This window comes from Castor canadensis, chromosome 11, assembly GCF_047511655.1.
Source record: "Castor canadensis chromosome 11, mCasCan1.hap1v2, whole genome shotgun sequence".
Lineage (NCBI taxonomy): Eukaryota > Metazoa > Chordata > Mammalia > Rodentia > Castoridae > Castor > Castor canadensis.
Window position 1 is genome coordinate 133,682,101 of NC_133396.1, and position 12,821 is coordinate 133,694,921.

Consider the following 12,821-nt stretch of genomic DNA (forward strand, 5'->3'; position numbering starts at 1 on the left):
CATCTGTATATTTTATTTGATGAGATGTGTGTTAAGATCTTCAGTCCATTTTTAATTGGGCTGTTTTCTTATTCTTATTGCTGAAGTTTAAGAGTTCTTGGTGTATAAAGGATAACAGCCCTTTATCAAATATGTCTTTTTCAAGTGTTTTATCTTAGTTTGTGTCTTCTTTTTCTTTTTTTTTTAACATTGATAGTTCTAATCATAGAACAGAAAATTTTAACTTAATGAAGTCTAGTTTATCAATTCTTTCTTTCACAAATAATACCTTTGGTGTCATATCTAAAATGCGAGGTGCCAGGTCATATATTGATCTCCTATGTTACCTTCTTGATGTTTTATAATTTTGCATTTTACATTTAGGTCTATGATCTATTTTGAGTAAATTTTTGTGAAGGATATGAGGGCTGTATCTAAATTCCTTTCTTTCTTTCTTTTTTTTTTTTTTGGTGTGTGAGTGTCTAGTTGTTTCAACACCATCTGTTGAAATGATTGTCTTTTTACTACTGCATTGTCTTTGCTTCTTTGTCAAAGAGTAGTTGATTTTTTCTTTTTTTGTATGTAAGCCTATTTCTGGAATCTCTGTTCTGTTGCAACAGGCTATTTGTGTATTCTTTCACCAATATAACACTGTTTTAATTATTACAGCTTTAAAGTAAGCTTTGAAATTATGTAGTATCAGTTCTCTAATTTTTTTTTAAAACTGTGTTGGCTATTCTGGGTCTTCTGCCCCTCCATAAACTTTAGTCAGCTTGTACAAAGAATTACATGCTTGGATTTTGATTGGGATTTCATTGAATCTCTAGATCAAATTGGGAAAAACAGACCTCTTGACAATAATGAGTCTTTCTATCCATAAACATGGATTATCTAATTATTTGTTTCTTTGTTTTTCTTCATAAGAGATTTCAAGTCTTCCTGTAGCTCTAGTACACATTTTGTTTTATTTATACCTAAGTATTTCACAAAGGATTTTTATGACACTGTAATGGTACGCACATATTATAAAATTGTCCATACCCACAGAATGTACACCAGGAGAGAACTGTGAACTATTGACTTGGGTATTAATGATGTAGGTTCATCGGTTGTAACTGTGCCACTCTGGTGAGGGATGCTGGTGAGGGATGCCGATAATGTGTAGGAGGCAGGGATCCATGGAAAAAATCTATACTTTTATGCTCAATTTTGCTATAAACCTAAAACTGCTCCAAAATAAAATGTATTTTAAGAACTCACATACTGATACTGTCTTTTTCATTATGTAAAATTGTTGTTGCTCTAAGTTTTGGTTACAATAATCGCTTAATTTCATAGGAGAGTTTTACTCAAGTGAGAATATTTTATAGTTGAGATAACAGTACTTTCCAGATAACATATTGATACACTTTTTGGCCTAAACTTTAAAATATGAATGTAAATTAAACGTGTTTAAACTGATGTTTTCTTTATGATTTCCACTTTTTTTTCATTCCATGAGGAATTTATTACATTCCCATCTGCAGCAGTTTAATCTATAATTTTAGTTATTTATAGAGATTAAGTTTCTGAATTAAGTATTGATTCAGTTAAAATCAGATGAAGAGTACAAACTGTATTTTGCATTTTGTATATAAATATATTCTTAGGCAATAACTCACATAGAATTCTAGTGGAAACAAGTAGGATTTCTACATGAGAATAATTCATAATCTAGGTAGGTCATACAGGGATTAGAATAGTGAGACTAGCAATGTGTCCATATGACATCTTTGCCTGTGAGGGATGCCACCGCGAATTGCCCTGTTTTTCCATTGTGGTCATTACATAAGATGGATCATTTTCCTGCTGTCTCCATGTGAATCTGATAAATGTATTTTTCTCTTCAAAATACATATAAGAGAATGAATACAGTTCAAATAATATACACACATGTATGTAAGTGCAAAAATGATATCTGTTGAAACTGTTCCAGGAATTGGGGGAAGCCAGATGAAGGAGAGCAGTGGAGGGGGTGAATTCAAGTATGATATATTTGAGACATTGTAAGAACTTTTGTAAATGCTACAAGGTACCCACACCCAGCACAACAATAAAAAAAAATACACACCTACTCAATTGCTTAAGACAGTAAGTACTTAGTTTTGTTATTAGGCTGATTTCCTCTAATAAATACAGTTTAAGAACTAGGAACAGATAAGATTGCATAACACAATAGAGGAGAAAAGTGGTTTGGTTTCAGACTTAATTGTACTTGCAGATATGGGTTGAGAGGTAACTTGTGGAGTTTTTATTAATGATCTTATCTTTTAACATTTTCCAAGGGAGTCTGTTCTATTGGTTTCCTGCTGAAGTTGCAAACTGAGATGCCCTGGCAAAGTGTTGTAAATTGGATCTTTGTCTGTCATAGATCTCTATATTTTTCATACAAAGGTCAACTGTCCTTGTTTATTTTACTTTTCTATCCAAACATATATTATTTTATATAATTGGTATAAAATATTTTCAGTGAGTAGATGTTATCCAAAGCCTCATAATGATAAGATTTTTAAGCCTTTGTATATCAAAAGACAGTTTAAAATGGTGGTTACCATATTGTGGATTCAGCCTGCCTTAGTTTGCATCCTGGCTTTGCTGTTTATAAGATGTATGTTCATGGGTGGTCAGTTTAACTTTGCCTCATTGACCTGATCTGTAAAATGGAAATAATGATAATAGAATTTGCATCGTAAGATTGTTGTGAGGATTATATCTAGATACTTCGAGTATCATAACAGTGTCTGACACTGGTGGGTATTATATAAATATTTGCAATTATTATTACTACCATCAGTTGTTATCAAAAGCATTATCTCTATTAGACATTGTAACCTGGGATTGAAAGTTCCAAATGCCTTTATTCTATGACCTGGGTCACTATTGCTGACATCAGTTGTCAAGTTTCTCCATCTGATAATTTTACAGGCTCCAGTTCTTGTATCTTCATGCGGTTTCTATATATGCTTATTTTATAATTATACACAGTAAGAAATATATATTCTCCATGTTTTCATTTCTAATTAGTCAGCCCTTTGGAACTACATTTTAAATATTCATAAGTCACTTAAAGATAAGAATTGTTTTCTTAAACCTTTATTTGGGGACTTTATTTTTCTCTGATGATGATAGCAATGCATCACGTCTTCTGTTTCTGGGGTATAATGTCAGAAATATGTTTTAACTGAAACACAGAAATTCCTTCATCCTTTCTACTTTCATGAAGAATAACTGTGTTAGTAACAAAACAATTACAAAAGCAATGTGAACTCATAGCCCTGTCACTAAACAGACAGACAATCTTGGATAATTCTAGCTTACAAAAAAACTATATGATAAGTCATTTCCCTTTAAACTTAAAGAGTCAATATATCATAAATCACTTTAAAGTAGTAAGAGTCTTCTTTTTACTTGGCTTTGTAAAATTGATCTCACTTCTTTGTAGTACCATACACAGCAAACCAACCTTCTAAAATACATATTTTATTTCCCTTCATTTGTATAATTCATAAGGTGTTTCAAGTAAATGATTTGTTGTGACAGTAAGCTCATTTCTCAGAAATATGGAAAATCTCATCCAGAATGAGATTTCGTCTTTGCCTGATCTAGATGGCTCTCCATCTTTGACCTTGCTTCCCTGTCTGATCTCATGTCCTGCCATTCTCCTATTTACTCCCATATAATCTCATGTGTCCCCATGTGGTTCTGTGAGGACAGCAAGCATGTTTTCCCTCAGGATTTTTTAATGTCTTGTTTCATTTTGCCTGGAATGTTCTTCCAAATCCACAATAGCTTGCCCCTTGACTTCAGTTGGATCTCAGTTCAGATGTGTTCACATCAGAGTTCTGTAATCTTCATGTCTCTGATAGCTTCAATGTCACTCTGTCCCACTCCTCTGATTTAGATTTCTTCATAGAAGTTATCTCTAACTAACAGACAGGTTGATTATCCCTTACCTGAAATGCTTGGGACTTTAAGTATTTTGGGTTTTTTTAATGGATTCTGGAGTAGTTGCATATACATAATGTGATGTCTTGAGATGAAACTTAATTCTAAACACAAAATTCATTTATGTTTCATGTGCACCTTACACATAGAGCCTGAAGGTTTTTATTCAATATTTTCAGTGCCTGTGTTTTGACTGTCACCGGTCACATGGGATCAGGTGTGGAATTTTCCACTTGTGATGTCATATCAGCCTCCACAAACTTTTGGATTTGGAGGCATTACAGGTTTGTCTTTTTGGATTAAGGTTGCTCAATCTGTAACATACGCCTTACTTGCTTATTGTTGGCCTGCCACATAATATGTAAGCAACTGAGACCTGATTATATTAGCAGGTGTGTCAGAGGGCACACAGCTCATTAGTATCAGTGCCCTAACATATATAACTTTTTTTTACTGATATACTTGATCATTTTAATTTTATACAACTTACATATTTGATGTCTTTGATTCCCTAGAAAATTTACTTTTTATTATGTTTTTCTGTATTGCATCTTTGCTGTCTTCTCTACAAAGTTTATGCCCTAAGGACATTTTCTTGATTCTCAAAATCATGTAGCTCTTGCATGCTGCTGGGTGAATACTAGGGATATTATTTGGTATGCTTCTACTTTCTCCCGTTAACTTCATAAACCCCTGAAAGATGCTACCATTGAAGAAATTCTGTGACTTTGCTTATAATCACAGAAACCATCCTCTAAGAAACCAAATTTGTCACATCCTGGTGTGTCTTGCTAGTGACTAATGAATAATTTGTTGTAAGGAAGGCCATTGGTGGATAGAGGGAGTGTCTAGGTAGCATTTCGTAGGGTGCTTTGGACTGGGGTGCTCAGTGAGGTAAGTTGCCTTCATTAGGAGTCTTCATTTTCAGATTGTGTTTTCCCTTTTGCTTCACTCTTACTATTTCTTCAATAATAGAAAAGAAAACGCTTTCCCCCTTTTAAAAAAGATTTTAAATATTTAAATGAGACGTCTAAAAAGTCTACTATGTGCAGATGGGGAAATTGAGTAATTAGCTGCCTTTCGAAGTGACATAAGCTTTTTTAGCCTATCCTGTTACACCGGATGGCTGGAAAGAGTTAATACGGCTTTAAAGACGCCTAATTTACAGCCAGGGTGTGCCTGAGCCAGAGAGCTCTGGAGAATTTGACACAAGGAGTTAGATTAGCTTCATTTCATTTTCCTCCAGTTCAACTTTATAACATGAATAAATCCATGGTCTGTCATTGTTAAATGGAAGTATTTGATGCCTCCTAGTGGCATATCATGTGCTCTAATTAAAGAATTAAAAATACTTATTGAAAGAATACTATGACAAACTAATAAAGCTTATAAATGTCATGTACTAAAATCCTATAATGATAGTATCATACATGGAATCAGGATCCATTATTTGTCTTATAAAATTGATCAAAAATCTGACTGGAAAAAATATAACATATATGACAAATATGAGTACATGTTTCATGAAAATTCTTATGTGTTCAGCCTAAATCAGATTGTCTTAATTGAGTTTTTATTTAATGCAGTTATTTTGCACTTACACATAGGAACTGATGCCATTAATATGACTTAATATTGCTTTGTGTCATTCTTTTAAATTAAATGTGATTATCATGTGATGTTTAATTTTTGGTATAATAATAAAGTAGAAATAATAGTTTATTTAAAAAGTCTGTGGTTTACTTTCAGATAGTTTTTTAAATTCTAATTTCTAAGTTGTATGAAAGATTTAGTTTGTAACATTGAAATAGAGGCTGTAGCAAAACTTTAAAATGATGGAAAAGAATGCTGGTCTTATCACTACTTTAAAACACCAAAAACATGATTTTACATGTATTGTAAAATGGAAAGAATTCTGGTGAGGGTCAGTAGGAAGGAGAGAAAAACGGATGCCCCTTTGTTAGGTATTAAAATGTTTAATTAAATGCCTGCTAAAACAAAACAATTAAAATGGCAATTACCTTTAAAATAGCAACAATGTAATTGCAGCTGTTGTGATATAAAGCTAGGAAACAAAATGTTAATCTGGAATGAACAGTTTAAATATGAAATTATGACATACTTGGCTTCCTGTAGTACAGCTGTCAAGCTTGGGTAGCTTGCTGGTCAATAGTGACATTCTATGTGTCAGTGAACAGAGTCTCTTGATACCATAACCCATGGTTCACACGTTGCTGAAGCTCCAACTGTCGAACATTCAAGTCCCCTGGTACTACGGCAGCTTCCAGACTCTCTTGACTGGCTCATGTTTCATTCTTTGGCAATTTGCCCTAATGATATCCCTCAGGAGCTTTCAGCCTCCCTTCCTTTCCATATTTAATCGTGTTGTATTAATCTGAGTGATGCGCAAACTGTGCTGCACAAATTGTAATTTCCTACAATGTTTTCTAAGATGCTTACCTAATTTTTCAGTTTAGCTTTCATTTCTTTGCTAAATTTTGACCCCAAACTATATCTTTAGGTGGTTATTACTATCTCCATAGGATTTCCAAGAAGCTACTTGGCTGTTTATGTATTTTTCAGAGGGGCATCCGAGACAGACTTTTTACATGTAGAGTTGGTTAAAGACAATGAGTTATGTCATTGCATAAACTGTTCTATAATTATCGTTTGTCTTTGATACCTTGAACGTGCCTTTTTGTGTGGAGTGTCTGCAGGTACTTATTTTGTTATCCTCTTGCAAATTTTAGTTAACTGCCTGTCTTCATGGATCGGCTGCTCTGCTGTACCCAATGTTCTGGCAGCACATATACATCCCTGTGCTTCCTCCACATCTTCTCGACTACTGCTGGTAAGCTGGCTTTTCCAGACTCCTCTCAGTCCAGGTTCATGGTTAGTAAAAAGTTCATTTGTTGATTACATAAACTTCATGTATATAGGAAAGCAACCACAGAAACTTGACTTTTAGATTAGTAATAAAAATTAATGAGTGCTTTTATGAAGGTCATAGTAGTTATTTCCAAAGGTAGCAAAAATTTATACTTGGCAAACAAATTCTTGAAATTTTGTGAGTTTTTTCTGTAGCCATTTAGATAAGTACATTATAAAAATAGAAACAAATAAAATTTCTGTTTGTGGTTAGGAAAATTGTACAGGAGATATGGTATCAATTAGAGAATTCAATATCCCAGGTGTCAGAATTTGTCTGGCAAATCTGCCGGTAACCAGGTTGTCTCTGTCAGGCCAAACTTTCTTTACCTTTATATCAGGACACACTTTGCCTCACCACTCTTTCCTCAGTGGCATACTGACTATGGAGTTCTGACAGAGGAGTTCCTTCTATTGGAGAACTCTTCAGTTTGTGGTGTAAGCAAAAGTCTCCCCCTTTAAGCCAGTATAAAAAGCAGTGTTGGAAGTGTTGGGAGAAATTCAGAAAGGTTGTTAGCTTTAGAAGCAATTCTTGATGATCTCACCAATCTGAATTTAATCAGGCCTTTAGACATTATGAGAACAATGCCTAATGACTTCCTTGCTCTGTTCTCTTCCCTTGGAAGAGTCTAGGTGTTTATAGTGAGGCTAGACAAGGAGTAGACTCCTAAACTGCAGCTTTGGGAACTTCATTGGGACTGGGCATCAAAATGTTATCTTTACTGTATAATCAATACCTTCAAGCATAGCTTAATCTGTAAGAAATTTGATGGGATTTTTCTCTAAACCATTCACACTCACAGATATGCACATAGAAGGAAATCATTTTGGCCTTAACATGTTGGTTTATATCACAGCTAATATCAGAAAAAGAAATTTCTTTTAGAATTAATGGATATAAGTTTGTTTCATGAAAGACAGATTATTTAAGGACTCAAATGACTTAAATTCATGCATAGAGGTTTTTAGGGCATGACTCAAATGGTAGAGTGCCTGCCTAGGAAACATGAGACCCTGAGTTCAAACCCCAGTACTGCCAGTAAATAAATAAAATAAAGAAGTCAGTTAATTCATACATAGAGGCTTCTGTTAAGTTTTTGTGACTAACCATCTTCAAACCAAGTTATTATAATGACAAGGACATGTGTCCTTGGCCATGTATTGATGAGACTGCAGTACCTTGTGTTTCCACAGCATGGTAATAGTATTGATAATGCTGTGAAGTGGGTCCCAGTGACCTCTGACTGCTGTTCTGCCCATGGAGAACTTTAAAGGAAAAGCAGTTTGGCAGACTATAGGAATGCAATTTAATTATATTGTGCAGTGTCACACACATGTCTAAGTGTAAAGCTAGATCTATAAATAGACTCTTTCCTGACTCATTTTAGAGTTTTCTTTTGACCAAGATGCCTACAATATTTTACCACCCTTGATGGTAGAGACTGCAATTTATTCATTTTACAATAGATCTTTGTACATAGTGTTCAGTAATTAAAACATTTCTTTAAAAATATTTTTACGGAAGTATTTGAAAACATTCATACACATTTAAAAATACATGTTAAGGTATGGTTTTAAGAAGAAATTCTTCTAATTATGAGGATTAAAATGATCTTTTATCATATTATAATGTGAGTGCCATCTTCATGTTTCTATTAAAATGTTCTGACCTCTTAAGAGGTAATACACCTTTCAACTCAATTTTCTGTACTAAATTAGACCTTTAAGACTTTCTATGATGTTATTTGGAAACTATTTAATGACATATACAATTCTGTACTAATTCATTCCAGAGCTGTTTTTCTTTTTCTAACTCTAACCTTGCCATCAGATCCTTCTTTTTCTGCTGCTTCCATTATAATGAAAGAAGCTTGTTCCATGTTTCAGTTCCTGGAATTTTCTTTTAAGTGTCTAATGTCTGAAATAGCCTTTAGGACAAGTTTTAATAGCCAGATACCTCCCTGGTCCAAAGAGGAGAGCAGTGATACCCAAACAAGTATCAGAACATTTCTGAGCCTTAAGCTCAAAATGGTAGGTTCAGCATCAAAGGAGCTTGACACTATACTGTAATTTATTTTTATTTTTTAGAAATAGTGGACTAAGACTCTTGCTTTCTTCCTAGTCAAAAAATGTGAAGGATAAAATAATTTCTTAGGGAAAATTATTTTCTTCCCTTTAAGTTCTTGAGGTTTGAATAATACTGATCTAAATGCAAAAGGAGAAAATGTTACATATTTTCCCCTCAGTCTCATGATCTATGAATAAATAATTTTACATTTATGTTCAAAGTAACACCATAAGGTTTTGAGGAGTAGATATATCTTTGTTAGCTCTTTGGAGTGATTGGGACTTCCAGGATTTGGATCTGTAGCTCCGGAGTGGCATAGACTGTGGAGAGCCATAATCATAATGCCATCTTGTGACCGTGGGTGAACATCGCATCTTGGTCCATTGCCAAAGGCCTCCTACATTGTTGGTTGGTTGGTTCGTTCATTCATTCATTCATTCATCCATTTGTTCATTCATTTATTCATGCTTTCATCCATTCATCCATTTGTTCACTGAGCATCTAATGGATACCTATTTGGCAAGCTGTGAATGTGTGACGCAACAAATAGCACTTAGTTTATTCCCTGGGGATATTCACAAAAAGACAGGCATGGATACACATGCTCATGGACAGACGGACACACACAGAGCACAAACCGACACTACAGGTTGTGAGTCCTATAGCAGGAAGACACAGGAAGAACTGGACAGCTGTTCCTCCAGGTTAGGGAAAGCTCTTGGGGGAAGTGACACCATCTGCATTTTCCCTCCCGAGCCAACCAAAATAACAATACTTTCAGGTGGCACATCCATGGATACCTTTAAGCTCAGTCTATAAACACAGAGAAAGGTATGTGACTCCAGGACTAGTAAAATTATGACAGATTATTGTTTGTTCAGGAAATGGTTAAGTCAGTGCTTTTACTTAGTTTGTCTAACTCTTTCTATGAAAGAGTCTATGAGATTTAACTTCTAAAGGAATAGTTTTTAAATCATGGAAAATTACATTCTTCAGACATTCCTAATTGATTGCTATTACAATCTAGGTCATGGTGGTCTCTTTGTAAGAGAACCGAAAAAGAAAAAAAAAAAGATGATTTTTTAAATTAAAGATTAATTGCTATCAAAAAGAAAACCAGGTGTAAACAGAGCATCTGTATCCTACCCTTTCAAAATAACTTCACTGATAGAGAGACCTAGGATAGTTTTGTACATGGATGATAAAATATCTGTGTTGCCAAAGATCTCTTCCTGATTATTAACACCATAATCTAATGAGCAAATTTCAGCTAGAGTTGCAAAATTACTTGTCATTAGAATTGACTTATTTCATATTAGGGTAGACACAATCCAATGTGAAGAAGTGAGAAATACCTATTCAAGTAACTCTGTATTCTGAAAAATATTATAATTACTATAGAAAGTTATGCAATAGATTACCAGTGTTTATAGTTCAAGCATTTGTGTGTTTTAGATTTTGTTAGAAACCATAGTGGGAAAAAAATACATTGGTGATACCTAGTAATCCTGTTAAAAAAAGTTTTGAGCTACTTCATTATTAAGATGTGCATAGGAGTTTTTCTTGAAATTTTGATCCTAGTCTAATAATTTCTATAAATGTACTGTTTATTTCTCAAAAGATAAGTAACTTTCATAAACTTTTTTCTTTTATTTTAAGAGAGGGTTTCCCTATGTTGCCCAGGCTGGCCTTGAACTCTTAGCCTGTCTGGCTTCCTATCTCCTCCTAAGTTCTATGTATGCCAAGGATGTTCTCTTTGTAAGAAATGCAAAAAGAAAAAGGGAAGATGATTTTTAAGGAAAGATTAATTGCTACCAAAAAGAAGAAACAGTACTGCCCTCTATTTCTTATCTTTTCAGAATAAGTGCACTGATGGAAAGTCCTAGGATGGTCTTAGATTTTTATATGACTCATTCTATGAAACTATCAGATTTAGTTTCTAAAAGGGAAGTTTCATAAGCTGAACCACACCTGGCAGCTCTCTTAAACATTTAAAACTGTTTTTCTGGATGTCTTTCCAAAGATTTCAGTAGATTATTTAGCAGTTTTGGCTCTCCTTTTATGAAACTGTGGTGTACCCAGTATCTCTTCCACACCTGTGAGATGGTCTTAATCATTATTATTATTTTGATTAACTTATTAAAATGTGCTTTGGAATTTGAGGTCCCATGGGCTTTCTGTAGTATAAACCTGTGCGTAGGTGACTCTAGGGTGGAGCAATTGGAAGCTTGCACAGTGACCTATTCTGGATGTTTGGTGGGCTTGACATATTTGAGATCTTAGGAGTTATCTAGCTTGTTATGTGAAAGCTGTCCCAGCAACCCACAATAGTGATATTGTAAAAAGCATTTTACAGCTTCTGTAGGCTCCCAGAAGGAGCCCAGGGATGAGAACTTGAATTAAGGAAATAACTGGCCTGCCTTCATTCAAGCAAGAGTGGAACAGTTGACGACAGAAAATCTGTTAGGTTTTAAGGATATCAAGTCCTTTAAATAGTTCTCAACCTTGAGTCAAATGAAGTATACAGAATATCAGATCAATTCCAGATGGTCTGCTGAATACAAATTAAAAAGAATAGAAAGGAAAAAGGCTACAAAAAGCAAAGGCCACCAAGAATTAGAATCTAGGGCAATAAAAGTAGTGAGCTAGAAAGTGCAGGTTAACGAGAAGCACGATAAGAACTTGAACACTTCTGTTATGCATTCTGGATATATTGGTTGGTATTTAGCCATCCTTAAATAAATTTGGAACTTTTTGAGATGACTTTGGAATCTCTGGATCTGTCAAGGTGCCAGTGAGTTTTATCTGTTGTTGGTTCTCAGCAGCAAAGTGAAGGTACAGGAGTTTGGACAGCTCTGTTTTATCATGACAGTGATGTTTAGAAAATTATGCTAATCCTTTGAAAAAGAGGATTATCTGTTTGCATTCACAGAAAAGGTTTGCATTAATAAGGCACAGAGATGTCTATAAGAGAATTGCCAAAAATGTTTTATTTTGAAGTAGCTATTTGTTCACACATCTTTTATCACCTCTGTAGATATCTGTCTGTTCTCATGTTTTCTTGGTAGATGATAATTGAGTTTGAAATTTCAAGTTGGATAATTTCTGTGTTATACTTCCTGAGAAATGTTTCTAAAATTACTAGTAATTCAGAATGCATGTATTAAAAATTTAGTGTCTCTATTCTCTGCCATAGTATGAGATCCAAAAGGAAACATAGTGTATCTATGTTGGTTTCTATTTTTTCTAGGCTACCCCCAAGGGCCTGGCAAATCGTATGCTCCAAATATTATGTGCAGAATTAGTTAATTCAAAGTCATTCTTATATTTGGATATTTTTCTATTTATTATAATTATTTTACTAATAACAGTGGAAGTAGAATGAATCTGAATTTGTAAAATCTAAATGAAAGATGAGGTACATGAGAGAAAAGATAGCACAGTAGGAGAACTTGTTTATTTTTGCACTTTTGGTTCCAGAACAGGGCCTGGCACACAATCAGACTCAATAAATATTTGATGATTGATTGACTGACTGAATAGCTTCCACAATAAATATTTAGTGACATAATAGGTATGAAACAATGAAGATACGTTTTTAAAAACTGTAGGAATAAGTATTAGAAAAGATGTGCAAAGGAAATGTAAATAAATTTGATGACTATTTAGGGTATTTTTGCTATGAGGTGTATGGAAAAGATTCAACTCAGACTATGGCCTAGACCCTGATTGTCATCTTAAATCAAAAATGTGTTTTAGGCATTATTACTCTTGATTTAATTATAGATCATTTTATGATTTTTTTTTTATATAAACCAACCTTACATTAAATATATTAATGTCCTTTAAGATTAAATTTGAG

The 12,821-nt window shown here is 34.0% G+C and overlaps 1 protein-coding gene across 16 annotated transcripts in view; it reads left to right on the top strand.

Moving 5' to 3' along the window:
- Window positions 1-12,821, top strand: part of Dennd1b (DENN domain containing 1B) — a 231,054-nt gene that overhangs the window by 131,566 nt on the left and 86,667 nt on the right. For all 16 annotated transcript variants that reach the window (XM_074048718.1, XM_074048714.1, XM_074048709.1 and 13 more), the window contains one exon: window positions 6,714-6,814. In XM_074048718.1, the coding sequence (XP_073904819.1) occupies window positions 6,714-6,814 (101 nt within the window). The remainder of the gene's footprint in view (window positions 1-6,713; window positions 6,815-12,821) is intronic.